General features: G+C 43.0%; 1 protein-coding gene across 3 annotated transcripts in view; it reads left to right on the plus strand.

The window, feature by feature from the left end:
- The window catches only part of ate1 (arginyltransferase 1), a 63,816-nt gene that overhangs the window by 34,182 nt on the left and 9,244 nt on the right, over positions 1-20,390 (plus strand). For all 3 annotated transcript variants that reach the window (XM_074646655.1, XM_074646657.1, XM_074646656.1), the window contains 2 exons: positions 2,496-2,595; positions 18,924-19,044. In XM_074646655.1, the coding sequence (XP_074502756.1) occupies positions 2,496-2,595; positions 18,924-19,044 (221 nt within the window). The remainder of the gene's footprint in view (positions 1-2,495; positions 2,596-18,923; positions 19,045-20,390) is intronic.

Here is a 20,390-nt window from a genome sequence, read left to right on the forward strand (position 1 = left end):
ATGTAAAGTACAAAAAACCAAGTACAACCCTATGTGTATTTCGGTCCTCTGTACATTAGTTTGTGCGTGTTATTCAGCGGTAGAAACAGGAGAGGGGGATGTTGAGAAATTTATTGCAGTAGTGTAGCTCCTTCTGCCACGGGCCGGAGGAGGAGGAGGAGGAGGAGGAGGAGGAGGAGGAGGAGGAGGAGGAGAAGTAAAGAGGCACATAATGAGGTGCCTGAGGCGCTGTGTGTTGGAAACACAGCTGGTGTCCAACCGCGATCACTTTCTTATGTGATGTCCTGATTATGTTATGTTGCCCCTGATCCTCATCCACGTTCTTAAATATGAGCAACAATAGCTGCACCAATCAAATTTTTTTTTTCATACATAAAAAAGTGGCAGAATGCACATGTAGACTAGAGTAAGACTACATTAGAATAAGTAAAACTATTTACATTTTGGATAGTCGGCATTACAACTTTCCATTATTGGAACATTATTATTTACAATAATTACAATACTATTACAATATTTTGCCATAGTTGCGCATCATTTTTAAGGAAAAAGTGCAGTCTAATGCATGTTGAAGTCAAACCACTGTGCTAGAGCTGCAACAATTAATCGATTAGTTGCAAACTATTAAATTAATCACCAACTATTTTGATTATTAATTGGTTTGAGTAATTTTGAAAGAAAAAAAGTCAAAGTTCTCTGGTTTCAGCTTCTTAAATGTGAATATTTTCTGGTTGCTTTACTCCTCTATGACAGTAAACTGACATTTGAGGACGTCATCTTGGGCTTTGGGTTGACATTTCTCACCGACATTTTCAAACAACTAATCGATTAAGCGTTACATAGACAATAAAGATCTGGATTTGCACAAATCCTTCAGACTGACTCAGGACATCCCACATTTTTTAAATTTATTTTTTAAAATATATGCAGTACCTACAGTACTTAAACTGTGTTATTTCAGGTTAATTTCCCTAATTAAATAAGCCTCTGTGTGTTCACTCTGCACTTTACATCTGGCCAATCAACACTGTTCTCGTAGTGTTTGGTAATGAAATGTTTCCGCATGCATGCGAGGCTGCAGTAAGCACCTTGTGGTATGCACTATTATGGGACCTTTGTGTCTGGGTGTGTGTGTGTGTGTGTGTGTATGCACATCAGTATGAGGGAAGCTTTGCAGGAGCAGAGGGCTTGATAATTGGCTTGTGCTGGAGTGTCAGATGGCTGAAGAGGGGATAATGGCGGACTCAAGCTGCTGCCATGGGGGTGGAGGTGGGGGTGTGAAGGCCTCAAGTGAAGGGAGGGCGCAGGGCTTTTTGTGAATGGGCCCCTCGCCTCTCTTGACCCCCCTCCCCCAATTCAGGCCTGCCGGGCGCTTTTGTGGAGAGGGGATGGGAACCCAGGAACCTGGCAGCAAGCGGGTGACCTTCTAGCACCTCGCTCTAGCTGCCTCTCTTCTCCCTCCCTTTCTCTTTCTTGACCCTCCTCTTTTATATTCTCCTCCTGCTCTCTCTCTCTCCCTGTCTCCCCCCCTCCCTGCCTCGGCCTGCTTTGTCCCATGTCTTATTTTTCAGTGCATCTATTTTATTTTAAGGCCTCTTTCTCTCTCTGTTAGGTATTGTAAGAAAGGGAATTCTCCCCCTTCATTTGAGCGGGTGAAACACAGAAGGGTGGAAGGAAGAATGAAACAAAAAGAGAGAAGAAAGAGGAGCTGGAATTTAGTTATGGAATAGTGAAGGAAACAGTGGAGGGAAAGGGGGAAAATGGGCTTTTAGAAATAGGATGCAATTAAGGAAGAAACTATTGGGGGAAAATAAAGCAGGCAAGACATTTACTGTATTTGAAGAAGCCATATAAATCTTCCAAGTTCTAAATCTTTATTTTACACGCTCTCTCCCTCCTTTTTCACCACCTTCTTTTCTGCCGGAGGGCTCAATGCAGATAAAGAGAAGGCAGTTGTTTTTGTGTAATGAAATGAGACCAAGAAAAGCTGCCTTTTTGAGTGTGGGTGTTTACTTCCTCAGCTTAGGCACTGCTTTAGTCAGAGCAGCTAGGACCAATGTTATTTCTTAATGCCCTCATTTATATGCTGTTGATACTCTAACCTGTAACTAAACACATTTAAGTTAGTTGGTGTACACTTAGACACTACTTTTTGGGTATTGCAATATTAATTATGTTCTAAATTACTCTTTGATTTGTCTGGCTTATTGTTTTCAGTGATGAAAACCACCTGTGTCATTTGTTTGACTGTCCTTTAGCATACAAAGTCTAACTGCACGCACATACATTAGCAGCTAAAACACAATGCAAACTACTTAGCATCAGCCGTCATAAACATAAATGAAAAACAGCACCTCCAACCAGGATCAGCTGAAAGAAAGTGGTGCTGCAGTGAGCCATCATTGTAACGCATGCATATGTGCTGTTTCTGGAAGCCTGAGCCTTTTCTTACCATGCCTCTCTGAAAAGGTGTGTCTGTGTGTTTCCTGCCACAGGGAGATCACTTTCACCAGGCAGCTGCAGAAACAGTCCCCCAAGCTGTGCTACTACTACCTGGGCTTTTACATTCACTCCTGTCCCAAGATGCGCTATAAGGTATGGATTGTCTCACATTCAACACGTTTCTCATGTTTTTCACCTTTTATATAAACACTAAACGGCATCTCCAAATGCTAAACAAGATCAAATGGATTTGTTTCTCACATGTTTGATACTTCAAAATATTATTATTAATATGTTATTTCCACATCACCTTGAGCATTTTTCACATGATATTATATTATTATTAAGGCTGAACGATATGGGAAAATAATCTGATTGACGTTTTTTTTTTTTTTTACCAATATTGCGATTCAGTATGCAATTTTAAGATAAGTTCTTTATCTTCTGTATTATTCATTGTACATAAGCAATAAATCCTTCTATAGATTAAATTGAATTGTGTTGCTAGGCAACAGCTTGGGTCCATGTTTACTTCCTGTCAGCTGATGTCATTCGCATACACTGCAACAGGAAATAAACTGGGACACATTTGGAATGTTTACGTTTACAACTGTGAAATGGTCCAACACAACATTAGATACAGTCAACGTATAAACTGCTCTTTCACGTCGGCCAGGCCTTCATGTTATGATGAAATGGGATAAATTGATGCATGAATTGATGAATAACGTATCTTTATTGAGCTATTGAATTGTAAAAAACCTTCAGTCACAGTACAATATTGCTAACTTCAAGCCTGGTAAACATGTAATATCATCATCATGACTTAACTCTTTTAATAAAATCTGAAAAAAGAACATTATGAAGAATCAAATCAGTAGCAAGTCACGTTCTGCACAATACCTGACTCTGTCGAGCATCTTCTTGTATAAACCCAAAATAGGTTCCGACACACTGTTCCTTTGTGACATTTTTTTATCGCAGCTTTTGTGATTTGAAGATTGCCTTCTATTACGTCTTGATGACGGTTTTAATTTGATTAAGACCTTACTAGTATTATATTTAATACTTCAATCTTTTGGCAACAACGAGAGGACTGCTGCAACACTAGATGGTCCTAGTGTGAGTTAAACTTACAGTATATTCCCGGCAGTGTAAATGCTTTCTGCTCTAATGTAATAAACTCCTGTCCCTTTACTAACTATGGCATCACTGCTAAATTTGTGTCCCTCTTCTCTGTCTGCTAATTTCGGTTAACTGTTAATGATAACCCGCTTTAATGGATGTACAGCATTAAGCTCAGCGGTGTTGTGTTTCCATGCTTTGTTTATAATATTTCACATAAAGTGTTGAGTTTTCGCCTAGCTCCCCAAAATGCCACGATGATATACGACTAACATTTTGATGTGCAAGCCCATTTCACGTGAGACAAATGTTTCTGCTCTGTCTGTTTGTTGTTTTAATGTTTCACACTGAGCCTCGCTGCCACAGCATCTCTCCGTTCATATCCGCCCTTTATTGTGCCGTTATCATGTGTGGAGGACAGATGGTAAAGCTAAAGTTCAACTGTTTTATGGGCACATCAGGATGATGAGTAAATTTCCAATGTGTCGATGCCTCACCCACACTATTTACATATCTCTCTCTCTCTCCAGAATTGGTCCTCGCCTCTCTGGCCAGTGACCAAAGTGGTTTGTTCCTCTGATTACTTCTGCATAATGTAGGTTTCTATCTTCCTGAGAGGCACTAAATGTCCCAACTGCCTGCTTGTAAAGGAAGAGGAAGACCAGCCCCCCTCTTTTCCTCTTCTACTTTTGTTATTATAGGTGCGAAGGCCTCAACAGGGGCCTACCTATGTGCTTTTCCGCATGAACCCTGGCACCTGCTCTCACTTTTCATGTGTTACAGTTTGGAATTTTGTTGTCCATACGTCTATCCAGCTTAGTGATACATATCAAGTATACCTTTTACTGTAGGAGGAGATATTTGATTAGATGGTGTATAACAATCCTGAGGTAGATCAGGTATGTCCTGTCAGAGATCTTCTGTCGCTATCAAGACAACATGAACATTCAAATGCAATATAGACTCAAATACATATGGAAACGTTATTAAACTTAAAACAGCTGATTCATATGCACTAAACCTCAAGTTGGGAGGAATAAAAACAAGGAGAAATTTAAGTAGAGTGTGAGAGAAAAAAAAGGATAGAGGGGAGGCGCAGGCAAGGAAGAGAGGACGAGGCTGCTGAAGACATTAAAGGTTGAGAGGAAGGTCACACTGACGGCAACTCAGTAGCAAGGAGTGTGTTGCACACATGCGCATATGTATGCATAATTTTACATAACTGCAGTTGATGTACTTTTAATCAAAATGCATAATGTATACGCTCACAGGAGCCACTACTCTCAAACATTCACACCAAACACCAGTTAAAGATCTATAGCTTCAAGGAGGACGGTGAAAGAAAGCAGCCTTTCCAAGTCCATTAGTTTGGCCAAGATTTCCCATTCATCCTTCTTTCTCTCATCCATCTACTAATTCCTCTATTTCTCTGTCATTTCATTCAGATGTTCCCAGAGCTTGTTCTTGTCCATGGGAGACTGATGTCTTGTTGGGGATTATGGCAACGTGCCACATCTTTTTATCCATTTACATCTTGTTTTGCCCATTTTCTCGGTTTGGGAGTCTGTGTATGGAATGCATGTGAGCGTGTTTTTCTCTGTTTATGCGTCTGTGTGTTGAATCTTGATCACGCTGTTTGTCTGAGAACGCTGTTACCACAGCACCTAACCCCCCCTGCGCTGGTATTTACTCCCCCAACCCCCCATATCTGCTCTTGTGTGTTTGCCATTGCGGCGCGTTGTTCACAACCTCCCCACTTCTTCCTATTTTACCCGGCTCGGGGAGGAACACAGAACAAGGGTGAGAAGGTTGCCCAGTTCCCACCTTTGGGCTCTCACACTCCCACAGAAACACACCCGCGCTCAAACACACTCTCACCACATGCACAGTGTCTCGCTCCATTGTCTGATTTGCATATGAGCCCAAGTAGTTCATTAATGCACAGACATACTGTGGAATTGTCACTAAGATGGGGGAGCCCCAAACTCCTCTGTTATTGTGTTGGAGGTTTTCGGGTTTCTGGATCTCAGTCCTGCTGCTTGCCTCTTCTAAAGACCAAAACACCAGCACTTGAACCCCGCTGGACACCACTCAAACCCCTTGAACACCACTCCCTCTCTCCTCATTTTACCCACCTACCCCCTCCTTCCTGCTTGCCACCTCTTCAGGGAACTCCCTCTATACCCATCGACCAATGTGGATCCATTTAGAAATACATTTCTGCCCCTCCATTTGAGTTTCAGTGCACGCTGGTGGTGCTTTTCACACCCAAATCCTGAGCCTTTTGGAAATATTTGTATAAGAATGAATGTGCTTGAATAATATAAAGAAAATATAAAAATGGCTGATATATAATTGTCAGCTTGTAAACGCTTCACGAACACTGCCGACATACTTCACTCAGCAGAATCATCGAGGGGTTAACTCTCTGTCACCTCCAACTCCATATTATTGTTATTTAGTGTTTAATTGTACCAGTTACCTCATACATGTGTTGTCATCAATGGATTTTTCTGTTTTTGTTGTGAAATAATGATTTGGTCGTAGGGCTCCGTCGGCAGCCAAAGGATTTCTGTCTTGGTTAGCAGGTCACATTTATGATTCTCAATCAGATCAGTGAATTATCTCGCCACGCTTTTCAAATTGGTCTATCGACAACAATTAACATTGTTATTTACCAACATGGATTGAGTTAGGGATTGGGTTAAAGCTGCAACAATTAACCGATTAATTGATTAGTTGTCAACTATAAAATTAATCGCCAACTATTTTGATAATCGGTTTGAGTAATTTTCAAAGAAAAAAAAAGTAAAATTCTCTGATTCCAGTTTCTTAAATGTGAATATTTCCTGATTTCTTTACTCCTCTATCACAGTAAACTGACATTTGAGGACGTCATCTTGGGCTTTGGGAAACACTGATCGACATGTTTCACCATTTTCTAACATTTTAAAGACTAAACAACTAATCAATTAATCGAGAAACTAATCAGCAGATTAATCGATAATGTAAATAGTCGTTAGCTGCAGCCCTAGATTGAGTTTTTGGTATTGATTGTTTATATAGAATTTAAATTAGGATAGCAAAGCTTTAGAGAACAATTTGAACAATGTGTGCAAGGTAAACTTTTGAATCGAACTGTGATTTAAAGGTGCTACATACGAGATAGGGAGCATTTCTATTGCCTCTACCCAGCTCTCAATATGGCGACAGTTGAGCCGGCGACTCGTAGCTAACAGTGCTAACAGCACTATCATTGAAAACAAATACAACAGTGCTGACAGAGCTAACAGTGTTAACCTGGGGGGGGGAACTGGAGGTTGGGTGCTACACTTCCGCGACAGCGCCGTCGGTCGGGACGACGTTATCAGCTGTAACCGCCGTATGAGTGCAGTGCAGAGCAGCGGTCGTGAGCTAGCCAGTGGGGCACGCTCACATGCACTAACATGCACTAAAAGCATGCAAGGCCGACCCGAAAATGTCAACAAAGCATAGAGAAGCTGTGATTACAACACACAGAGAGAGAGTGACTCCATTCTCTGCTCAGGTAGACATTACTCCTCTATATCTTTACATAGACATAGATGTTTGATGCTATTTTAATGCTCTGGATATCGTATAGAGCACCTTTAAATGTATCTACGTAACGTTAATGTAGTGGAAATGGCCTCAATATCAGTGGAGCTTAGAATACCGTACTCAACTCAACATGCTGAGATGAATACTAAAACCATCTTATCTATCTGAAACCAGTTTCCTCTCTGAGGAATTTCACACGATTGTTCATACAGTACTCTCATTCCCTGAGGAGCAATAGAAGTGCATTGTTTATGTAACTGACACCAGCAGCATTGTGAAAGTCTTTTTATGGTGACTCTATATAGAGTTCATAGACACACTGGAGAGTTTTTAAAACTAGTAGTACTTCCTTAAGCCTCTACCTGAGCTGTCCTTTTGTCTGTCCTGTCCTCTCGTATCCTCCTGCTGTATGTGTGTTGGGGATTTGACTGTGTCTGGCTACAGACTAGTGGACTGACTCTTATCTGTGTTTCCATTTTAGAGTGTTCTTGAATTCTGAGTTGGGCGGAAAGTCTTTTCTGCCAGGTCACATCTCTGCGTGCCCAGGGGAACAGCTCCATGTGTGATGGGTTTTAAAACCTCTTAGCGGTGCCAAGCCTGGACATGGTCCTGTAGAGCAGCCTTAAAGGGTCCTAGAAGACTTGGAGTCCGGCCAGGAACAGGGGGCTGCCTGGCCAGTGTCAGACCCTCTCCTTTGTTCTCAAAGCTGGGACGGAGTGTCCCACAGAGCCTTGCTGGTTTGGCTGGTGGGTTCAGGGTTAGACGTGACATCCTGCCCCTGGCTCCTGTCCCTGCTCCCTTTGGCCCTCCCTGGCCCTCTGATGTTGAGCTGTAGAGAGCAGAAGGTGAAGCTGTTGGAGGCTAAATGAAACCAAAGGTCTTGGCCCTTCTGCCACTCTTCTTTTTTTCACGTTGCCTCTCATGTGAAGCTAAAAGTCATCTGAATAAACCCGCTTTCGTGACTTTAGACAGAAAAACTGAGACTTTGTGGCTTACAGAGCTAAAGTCTGTCTTGTTGATAATTGCCTGAAATGTCACGCAGCATATTTGTAGCTCGTTTGGATAGATTGTGGTCCAATGGGAATAAACACTGAAAGTGCACATTTCTTGGGGCTTCCCTAGCAGAAAAGCCTGTCGCTGCATGCTCAGGAAAATCCTGGCACCATCAAGACATTTTGCAATAGACCTATATCTAGATGTAGCTATAGTTTATACATCTTCTTATATTACCTGAGGGTCACGTTCTTGACATAATCTGCCTTATACCCAGCACTTCAACCCACACATTTTTCTCACCATGTTTTTATTCCCTTGTCCTCCAATAACTTCACCATCCAGCTTCAGCAGCTCGCAAAATGTACTCAGAGTTTCATTAGCTTTTCATTTGATACATTTCCACTTTTCATTTTGGAACAGAACAAGGAGTAAAAGATCCGTGCCACGCTGTACTGATTTTTCCATTTCTCTGCAGAGGTGTGTGTGTATGTGTGAGCACTCGTCCATGTCGGTTATTTCTAAGTACTGAATAAGCAGACTTTGATGATAACAAACGAGGCGCTCTCCCACTTGGCTTCACCGATCTGCAGTACCTGGTTTTAACAGATCAAGCACTTTTTTGATGCACTCACACACACACACACACACACACACACACACACACACACACACACACACACACGCACACACACACGCACACACACACAGAGACCGAATATCCAGTTAGTGAGGGAGTGAGAGAGTTACATGAAGTGGCTCTTACTCTTGTTATTATTGTTCACAGTGAAAGAATGTCTCGTTCTGAGCCCAGGAAACCATTAAATTTTCCACAGAGGGGGAAGAAAGAGCGAGTGAGCAAAATAAGTGAAAGGAGGAGGAAGAGGACAGATGGAGAGAGAAAAAAAGGAGTGACAAAATGTGTGCCAAATGAGAAAAGGAGGCGAGATGAAAAGGATTATTCGTTTCCCGGCGGTACTTCACTGACTTTTAAAGAGCCCCTTTTTCGCGGCAGCTGCACCTCCGTTCCCTTTCAAACCCGACTCCTCCTCGCCCACAAACAACAAACACTGTCAGAGAGCCGGTCAGCTCTCTAGCAACAGCCAGCAGTTTAACACACGGCTTTTGAATTCAGTGGACCTGAAATGAATCCATCCAGGTGTCAGCCACTGTGTGGAAGAATTTGACGTTGGTTTTCAGTCATTTGCTGCTTGGCTAATGTCTGCCTTAATCAGTGTGTGCCTGCAGGCTTTTCTGTCACCTGCTGCATGAGCTTAGTTCTCATGACATCAATTAGACATGACAAATTACCTCGCGGCTCAGGCACGTACATCGGACCTCATTTTCTCAGGACGCGCACACGGAGATGTTTTTTTTTTTTTTAAAGTTGAATAGAGATCAATACTTTCCTTTTCTCACTGATTTAATTTCAGTTCAGTCAAATTAATCCTGAATATCTGGCCCACAAAGAAAAAATTGTGAATCATTGCAGGGCTATAGATAACCTGCAGTGTATATTAATGTAATGAATCTTTCCATCCAACAGTCCGCCTCCTCTCCAGGTACGCAATTACAGGTTGTGACATGCTAAAAAAGGCTCCGAGCCACCGCCATCAGGACCATGCATGCACGTTATTTTCACTCAAGGGGCCCATTCAGACAGTATGTTATGTGTATGTGTGTGACCTCACATTCTGCATGTCACTTGTTGTACATCTGGGTAGATTAAGAGTGACAGTGAGTGAGTTTGAGGCATCTAGAGGCCCCCATCCCTGCAGCACATGACTTCTTTTTTCAATATGTTGGGTTTGTTCATGGGGGCATTCCTTCCTTCCTTTCCCTTCCTCTCTCGGCATAAACTATGATACATTTTGATGAGTTGCATTGAAGAGGTTTACAGTGAAGAGTTTGTGTGGAGCTGTGGGTTAACGCTTCTGCAGGTCCAGGCACAGTACCGCCACCCTTTTTCTCTTTCTGTCCCTCTTTTTTTTTTGTTTTCCGTTCGTCTTTCAGCGACTGTTCAAGAAAGCAGCCACCATGCTGGTCGGGATGAAAGATTGATAGAGAGAGAAGGGATCGGACTGAACAAACTGATTTCATTCAGAGTTGAAACATGGCATCACATCTAGTCTAATGTTATTCCTGTGCTAGCCTGCAGGAGTTTATTTTTTGCAGTGGTGAGGATCCTGTTCCTCCAATTTTCATATCTGCATGTGAAGAAGTCATGACGGCTGAAATAGAGGTGGTATAGAGTTACCGTGGTGAGTGCAGAGTTTCATGTTGAAACTGATGGCCTCATGTGTTTATCGTAATAATTTTTTTTCCTTCTGCTTTCTTTTCCTCAGATGAAACGATATTCAGTCGGTTTTTAGAAGGTATTTTTTTTTTTTGCCAGTAGCATTACCTTCCAACAATCCACATGTTAGAAAACCTGTGCCCATCAAAATAAGATCAAACCCAACCAGGCCCATTTTCACCCCCTTTGTGAAATTTATAAGCTAAAGCATACCTCTTTAGCTGCCTTCCAGCTCCCCTCCCCCTGTCTTAAGTTTCTGACAGAAACAGTTCTGTTTGATTTAGCTCGACAGGAGACCACCAACAGTGCACCTCTCAGCAGAAACATTTGTTTAAAGTTTTTGATAATTTCTCTTCTCTTTTATGCCTCGTCATTCTTTTCTCCTTGTGTCCCACCACGGTTGTGTTTTTAACAAATCATTAACAGGCTACAGCAGAGTCTGGGGTGCGACCACTGCTTGGTTGGCACCACCTAGGAGGAGCGCTGACAGGGTGATGGTCTGAGGGAGCAGAGGTCAAGGGGTCAGGGCAGACGGTTCAGTCTTACTGTGTGTGGACGGACGGAGTTGGTGGGGAGGAGGGTGAAGGTGTGAAGGTCACCAGGGCGAAAATGAGAGTTTGGAGGTGGTGTCATGCTGAGCAGATCCAGAGCCCTCTAGCTGCCAGCCGGAGGTGTTTGCCTTGCCATTAACTTCACCGCTATTTATTTTCAAACCTGCTGCAGCTGTGCCACATTGTCTGAAACGCCTGGTTTCTTTTTGGCAAGGGAATGCATTCAGATCTTTTGATAAGCACTACTGGACAGAATGAGCTGGTCTCATAAATGCAGTTAGACTCTTATTCAGAGTTTGGGTGGAGGGCCTCGCAGAAGGTGGGGTTTTAAGACCGAGATTAGGGGCTGCGGTTCTGACTGCAACTCAGTAAGCTGTGGTCTGTGTCAGACAGGCGTAACAGCTCGCCTGCCCATAAAGACCAGAGGAGATAAGGAGATAAAAGTGCCCAGTCTGTGAGCTGATGCCCATAAAAGCGCTGCCGCTAGTTTCTCAGGGCTCCGTCGAAATGTGATCCTGTAAAAATATTTTCTCCTCATTAACCTGTCATCCGTGGAGCCGTGACGCATAGCCAGGCGAGGGAGTGCTGGGACAGAGTGGGGTGTGTGGAGGGGATTGTCTAGGGGCCCGAGGGGCTGACTTACCAGCCTGGATGCTTTATTTGAAGGTCGTCCTGTGGTAATGTGTTGAGCAGGGTGAAAAGGCCTTGGTGGTGCCCGGAGTGTTTAAACAGCAGCAGTTTGCGTAAATCTCCCTAAACACAGATGCTGTTCAGGGCACTCACTCACTATATGTACATTTTGTCACAGACTGTGGTGAAAGTGCGTCTATTCTGAGACACTGCTTGTTTGGACATGTCTTTCACTGGTGCTGTCCGTCTGTCCGACCTGCGTCGTTCTTGGTTTTATTTGTCTAGCTGCATGTGTGTTTGTGTGAGCGGCGCTGTTTACGTGTGTCCATCAGCAGCTAGAGGCCCCACCGACCCCGTCCGTGCCCCCTCGTCTGGGCAGAATATGTGCGTTTCAACAGATGAAAAAGGGGGTGCATTGTGAGAGCTGTATGTTTGAGAGAGAGAGTGCGGATGTAGGGATCAGGGCCTCTGTTTATTGTTTTTTTGACTAAGATTGGCTGAATGTGACCCTGGGTCAGAGTGCTGGCCCGGGCCGGCCTAGGTTAGGTCTGCTTGGCTCTGGGTCACACTAGGCCTCTTTGTATACCCTCCGAGTTCAGGCTTGTCCTGAGTGACAACCAGCTGAATAACGAACTGCAAGGAGACCACGAATGTGACACGGTGACCGACCGTATTTGTCTGTTTGGGTCAAATGTCCTTGTTTCTGCTGAGAGTGCTTGACAAATGCTTAATCCTGACATAATATCCCATTCACTAGTGTGTTATAAAACAGGCTCCTTTTTGTATTGCATGTTATTTTTGGCTATCTTTTGCCAGAAGCAAACGGAGCAAGGTCTAACATTAGTGACCTCATCCCAGCCTTACTTCACACTCTTGGAGCCGCTCTGTCTCATACTGAAGTAGGTGTTCAGTCGAGCAGCAGATTACTGTATAACTTAATGCTCTTTCCTGTAGAGTTGCTCTGATACTGTTAACGAGGAAAGACTCATTGAGACTGCATTCAGACATCCTGCACAGGGCCTGACTTTATGTGCACACACACACACATAAAGGGACACCTCAGCTAGGGGTAGGGTGGGTGAAAACCCAACTGGAGAGATATGAGCAGGAAATCAGCAGCAGATGTGGGTGTAAAGTAATGCAGATGGAGGCAGGGAAACCCTCTTACTGAGACACCTAGTCCACCTCCTGTCTTCTGGTCTTTCCTTAACCAAGCCTGAAAGTGGATCACTTTGAACTGTGACACTGTTGTGAATGATGTCATCCTCAAAAAATCTGCCTCTAATGCAAGATGCGATATTATCTCCGATCTCTCTCTTATTAGCATGTTGGTGCATTTTATGATATTGGGAGTAATAATAAAAGACAATATCATGATTATCATGATTTTAATTAGTAATTTAAGATGATTCTGCCTCTCCTCCTCATATTTTCTCAATGTAATGATTAATTGTTTGGTCTATGTAGTGTCAGAATATTGTCAAAAATGCTCGAACACAATTTCCCAAAGCCCAAGTAGAAGTCCTCAGACGTCTGACCAATGGTTCAAAACCCAAAGATATTCACTTTACAATGCTATACAACAGAAAAGCAGCAAATCATCACTGTAGAGAGAGGCTGAAACCAGAGAAATCGTTGGCATTAAATTACTTAAATGATTAATTGATTATCAAAATAGTTGCTGATTAGTTTTAGGATGAATTGATTAAACGTTTTCTTTCAACTCTACATGTCAGAGCCAAAAGCACGGCTGCATTAAATCATGAATTTGTCCATTTAGCCATGGTTGCTATTGAATCAGAATCAGATTTATTTGACGAGTACATACATAGAAACTTGACCACGGTTTCATGCATCTCTCTCAATGTACTTATGCAGAAATAGAAAAAAACAGCTAGAAACAAGGACAACAAAGCTAGACAAATAAATGTATAGACTGAACTATTATGTACACAAGTAGTGAAAATATAGGTGAATAAATATGATATGAATATATATAAAAATCACCAATAACCAACAGTAAATTCAAAATAAATCTTCTATATACAAGTCAAGTGTTCTGTAAGTTGTAAACAACACAAATGGTGCAAAGAAATAAATACCTAATGGATATACATGGACTGGATTATGTACAGTATGTACATTAATAGATGTCTATATACTTAGCATGTAGGATTTATATTTAGAGTGACAAATATGTACATATTTTAAAAATAAAGTGCATTAAAGACTGTAAAAATATAATCTATAGTGTATATTTTGTTCTTCGAGTCATTGACAGTGTTTGACTATTGTGCAGAGTTGCTCCTCACAAATCCATTTTCTTGTTGCTATAGAAGCATAAAACACACCACTTCCTGTGCTCCAGAGAATAAGATGAGTCAGTATCTGGATTTGATGTGAATTGTTGGAACAACCTGAAGATGTGAAAGACACTTGAGGCTGATGGTCTCTCGCTTGATGAAAGCTGTCTCAACTCTACACATACCAAACTCATACTCAGGCAAGGAGGAAGAAAAGAAGCAGAAGGCAAAAGTGGTGTAGGTTTTCACGAGGATTCCTCGGCTGCAGCGAGGCACTCGATTTACGTGTCTGATTAATTGCTTTTCATATAAATCATAAAGGTATACGGGCCTGGGGCATCGCTCACTATCTCGAGGTGTGTGAGAAGACAAGGCAGAAATAGAGTGAAAGAGTGCACAGTGAAGGAGAGGAACAAGGTGACGGTTGTGAGTTGGTAATAAAGTTGGCTCTGACAGCGGGGCCCCTGCTATCTGTATGTATGTGTGTAAAGACTGTGTGGCCTGAAAAGAATGAGTGATGCCGTGTCACGGAGGGAGCTCGCAGTGATAATAGATCTGTGGAGTATTGTGTAACTGCATGTCAAGCCCTGTGGAGATATGTGTTTATTTACTCGTGATGATTGGAGGTTGTGTAATTGTTTACTTTGGGGCAGCCTGTTATTCAAATGAGTAATTTTCCCCCCTGTCTTGTTAAGGTTCAGTTCATTGGGAAACCTGCACTGTAGCAGATTGCCGCCCCATAAACGGTGACCTCTGCACATTAATTAACAAACGCGCTGCAGAACAATGGATTGGAATGACTGAGTGTGTTCTCTGACTTGTAAATGTGCAGTCTCCATTTTTGTTTTATGTGGCCGCTGTTGAATGCAGCTCTTTATTTCTCTGATCCGTCTGTTTTTTCTCTCGTCTCCATCTCACCCTCTGTCTACTTAGCTCTTCCCCCCCGTTTATGTCTCTTTCCAAGCCCTCCCTCTTCATCCCTGTCTTCCAACATCCTCTCTCCGTGCTGGGCCCCTCCGTCCTGGCACTCATACCGCTCCTATCACTTCCATCAGCTCGCCTCAGTCCATGTCTCAGCGATGTTAAATACCATCCCGTTACCCATCTGCACCTAATTTTCCTCTCGTCCCTCCCCGTCTACGTCCTATCTCCCTCTCATTTCTCACACCTCTGACGGCAGCCAAGTCTATCCGCCGATGTTTGTACATGTTTCCTTCTTTCCCCACTTGCTTTTTTTCATCCCCCGTCTCGCTTTCCGTCTCTCTAAACGAGCCTTTCAGAGGTTGTCAGTCATCGGCAGCACCTCCATATCCGTCTGAGCATGCGGAGCGCAGAAAGGAGGGAAGGATGGAGGGATGGTGACGGATTGGTTTGTGAGGGAGGCTTTGAGTATGTAGAAAAGGGAGGGACAGAGCGACTGAAGAGAGAAGGAGCAAACCAAGAAGATGTTCTTCGTCTGGAAAGCCTCAACCTGGTTGAGCGGCCGGGTAGCCACATTCAAAAACGCACGTATACAAACCACAAAACCTCAGTCACTAGTCACTATCACTTCCTGTGGCCTCTTCACACCACTTGCTGAGCTAACAGCCACTCAGTAACACAGACTTGTAGGAATCACTCCCAGCTATTAGATTGGCTCATCAGTCTTCTCTCTCTCTCTCTCTCTCTCTCTCTCTCTCTCTCTCTCTCTCTCTCTCTCTCTCTCTCTCTCTCTCTCTCTCTCTCTCTCTCTCTCTCTCTCTCTCTCTCTCTCTCTCTCTCGAGGATCCACGTCTCAGGAAACAATTACTGCATTCTCTGTTCTGTGTTGTGAGTAACCGTTAGATAAGGTGATGGATATTGTGAGCAAACTGACGCAAAAGCAGAAAACACTGACTGGGCTGAAGACGAGCCAAGGAGAAGCTGCAGGGGTAGCTGTGAATTACAGGGCCTTCAAGCCAACCTGGAGAAGGAAGCAAAATAAGAGGGAAGATAAAGAAAGTCAGTGGTGAGCTCAGTCATCACTTTCAGTCCAATAAAGAAAAGAAGCTGACAAACCAAGCTTTTCTTTCTTCTTTTCTCCCTCCTCTGTCCAGACCACTAATAGCTGTGTCCTCTCATACTCCTCCGTCCTTCTCTTCATCCTTTTCTTCTTTTCAGGGGGAGAATTGAGGAATTGTGTCTGTGCCATGACCAGACTCTGTCTCTCATGTTGGTTAGATAGATATCTCTTTATGTTGAAGCTTTACAGCAAAGGACTGGATATATCATTGTGGACAGTAGACACAAGTCAGAAGCTTTCAGATATCCGGAATCCACTATATTTCATTAACAAATACACACTGACACAAAGTGCAAACACAAAAACACAACTGCTTTTCTTCATGGAATAATAGGAGGGCTGTTAATCAATTCAAATAGTTAATCACGATTAATCACATTTTTTTATCTGTTCAAAATGTACCTTAAAGGGAGATTTGTCAAGTATTTAATACTCTTATCAACATGGGAGTGGGCAAATATGCTTGCTTTATGCAAATGTATGTATATATTTATTATTAGAAATCAATTAACAACACAAAACAATGACAAAATATTGTCCAGAAACCCTCACAGGTACTGCATTTAGCATAAAACAATATGCTCCAATCATAACATGCCAAACTCAACCTTATCAACAGCTGTCAGTGTGTCAGTGTGCTGACTTGACTATGACTTGCCCCAAACGTGCATGTGATTATCATAAAGTGGGCATGTCTGTAAAGGGGAGACTCATGGGTACCCATAGAACCCATTTTTATTCACGTGTCTTGAGGTCAGAGGTCAAGAGACCCCTTTGAAAATGGCCATGACAGTTTTTCCTCGCCAAAATGTAGCATACATTTGGAGCGTTATTTAGCCTCCTTCAAAACAAGCTAGTGTGACATGGTTGGTACCAATGGATTCCTTAGGTTTTATAGTTTCATAGGATGCCAGTATCTTCACTCTAGCTTTATAACTGAGCCCGCTGCAACCTTAAAAATTGCAAGTTGCATTAATGCGTTATATAAATTAGTGGCATTAAAACAAATTATTATTGCGTTAACTTTGACAGCCATAAATAAGAGCTAATCCAAAGGTGTGTCCTTGCATGTTTTTATTCTTCTTTTATCTCTCTCATTCTTTCTCCTAGCTACTCCGTTCACACCTCCTATTTCTGCTCTGTTTCTCTGCATCCAGTTTGGGTTGAAGTGCAATGTCAGGGTGCAGAGGCCTGTAGCGGGAAGTATGTGTGTCTCTACTGCTGAGCAGGTGTGTGTGTGTTCTGCATATATTGAGGTGTGTCCCACTGCGGTGTTGAAGGAGTCTATAGAGGTGAGGTAGAGTGTGAGAGTGTCAAACTGACTGCGCTGACAGTTGCAGAAGGCTGTAGGTTGTTGGGACACGGAGAGCATCCGATCAATGTGTGTGTCCATTGCAGCTACAGATGCATAGCATTCCTTCACTATCCATCTGTTAGCAGAGGCACTTAAAGCATGTTAGTGTCTTTAGCTGCACTCTGAAATGCCTTTTACCCCGAACAGCCTGCACCTCAGTTTTCGCCTATATGACTGTATGAATTTAGTGATACATTTTGGCGTTGCAGAGCAAAAGGGTGGCTGCAGATGAGGAGTAGGAAAAGCCTGACTATGAGTGCGTCCTCCATATTCTTCTGTTTTTCATTTCTCAGAGCTTTAAAGCCGCCTATTTCATTCTCATGGCATCCTATCCCGCATGTAAAAACAGGCTGCATATTTTCCATATAGGCCCACTGACAGATGGGTCGTGGTCAGGGCGCCAGAGATGGTATTTCCTTTGTCCTGCTTATTCTGAGTTCGTAATGACATTTCTTTTCCTCTTTTGTTCTGAGTTTAATCGCCTAGAACTTTTTGACCTCAGTTGCGTATAAAAAAAATGTGTTCATGAAATGTTGGAGTCTTTGTCCTACAGTTTAATGTCTCAGAAACGATTAATATGACTGTGGTTGTTGAGATGAGGCAGCGGGGGCTCGTTGCAGGCGCCTGCTTGTTTACAGAGCTATCTCGGCAGTTTGTGTTTGTTTGGTGCCGTGTGATGGAACACAGGTCTCTGATAATGGAGTCTCCTTCTCCTCCACCTCCTTTTCTGTTCATTCAACCCCTCACTCGTTTTTTTTTTCCTTCTCTTTGCCCTGCAGCTGTTTTTGTTCAGCTTGGTTTACTTTCCATCCCAAAATGTTAGGTCGAATACAGACTTGTACCCATTTCACAAGCACACATTACAATATGCTGGTGTGTTTACATTTCCTGCTCAGCATCGCAGACAACATAACCCCGCTGACACCGAGACTCAAACAAAGAGCTTTAACAGAGCAGAGCTTGATCCAGGTCTCACCCCTGATCGTGACCCTGAGGTCAGTTTACAACTTGTCAAACCTTTAACCCTTAAGGGTCACTAGTGTAGTGTGAAAATGGAGTTACCATGGCTGTGGTAAACTTATTATATTCAATATTAATTTATCTGTCAATTTTTTATAATAAATAAATAACGCTCCAAAGTTAAGCAAAATTTTGGCGAGGAAAAACTGGCATGGCCATTTTCAAAGGGGTCCCTTGACCTCTGACCTCAAGATATGTGACTGAAAACTCTGAGATGAACAGAGTGACAACTTTAAACAGATGTTGACAAACTGCATGATTTGCATTTGAAAAAGGTAATACATCGCAATATATCTTATCGCAATACTCAGCATATCGCAAAACGTTTAAAATTGCAATAAGATTGTATTGTGATAATATCGTATCGTGGGACCTCTGGTGATCCCCCCCCCTATTAGTTGCTCGTTGTGTCCGACGAACAGTTTTGAATTTTGCAATATAAAAAAAACAATAGAAGGAAATCTTTTTTTCTTAAATAACTAATAAGATTGTAGACATTTTCTGTGGATTGATTAATCAATGATAAATTGCTTTAGCAGATGACGTAACCCTCTCTCTCTCTCTCTCTCTGTTTCTTTTCATTCCCCAGGGGCAGTACCGGCCTTCAGACCTCGTGTGCCCAGAAACCTACGCCTGGGTACCAATAGAGCAATGCCTACCCCGGCTGGAGACCTCCCGCTATGCTCGTTTCAACCAGGATCCTGATGCAGGTACAGCTATGTAACACTCTACTCTTACCGTTATTCATTTAATGTCTGAACCTGGAGAGAAAACTGCATTTTTCTAACATACTGACCTGCCACTGTGAGCTCGGCCTTGGATCCTCCTGTTCTGTTCTGGATGAACTTGTGAACCTCGTGTTAACATCTGATCCGGTTTCACTGTGATGGTGTATTGAAATCTGTGGGCTCGCTCCAAGGCAGCGTGCCGTCACTGAACAGGGGTAAACGGAGGGCCGGCAGCTCTGATCACAGTCTTTACTCCCCGTAATCCTTCAGTATGGTCAGAGCAGAGCCAGCGCTGTCATTGTGGAAGGACCATGTTGCCATTAGATGAATAGTGATATTAGCAACAATAAACCGCATGCAGAAGGTAGACTGGCAGACGCCCATCGCCTGGACTGGCGGGCTGAGAGATGGGGGCCCGGGAGAGTGTTTAATAGAGTGTAAGTGAGTTTGAACATTTTTTGAACGATTTTCTGCATAGGTGCATAGCCAGAGAGACTTTCCTGATTTCTCTCTGCTCACTCTCCCGTGTTGCGTTTTGGTGCTCTAGGTGGTTTTGGGTGAATAGGCATTGAAATTCCTGCAGTCCCACATAAACCAAACTGAAATGGTTTGCATCATATGGCTCCACATGCTGAGCAGAAAGACTCATGTAGAACTCATATAGTCTGACACAATCCACGAAATATGAAAAAGTGAAATAGCATATACTGTACAGATACTGTATTATTGAATATTCGAGGAGATCACTGGAGATTGTGCATGGGTTTAAACACGTACACATACAGTACATATACATAGGGCTGTCGCAATACCTGCAGTATTGCAATACAGTGCAATTGACAAGCCAACTGCCGGGGATGACAAGCAACCGCCACAACCCCTAGGTTCACGTTTTTTTTTCATCCAGCAGCGTGACGAAGTGCTGAGTGTGTATTCTGCACTGAGCGCTGCATATTTGGAGTTTTTTTCTGGTTGCAGAGAGTCACTGTAACTTTTTACCCAGCCGTCCAATCACAGTAAAGGACAGGTGGGACAAATACCACAAATACCAACCGTCACATCCTACATGTACAAATGCTGAACAACAACAACAATGGAGAAGAAATTAATACACATAGGCCGGCAGGTCCGTCCTCTCTCCCTATGTGCTTCAGCCTTCCCTTCATCCAGAGCATGGATGTACAAAGAGAACTGGATACAGCGTTGGAGGCGGGCTCCCATTCATGCATATGGGAGTTGCTCAGTGGCGCATGAAGCCAAAATGTCTCAACTGCTGAGTGATAAAGTACCCGGATCTTCCGTGATCTTCCGCATCCATTGGGCCAATA

This window comes from Sebastes fasciatus, chromosome 9 (assembly GCF_043250625.1).
Source record: "Sebastes fasciatus isolate fSebFas1 chromosome 9, fSebFas1.pri, whole genome shotgun sequence".
NCBI lineage: Eukaryota > Metazoa > Chordata > Actinopteri > Perciformes > Sebastidae > Sebastes > Sebastes fasciatus.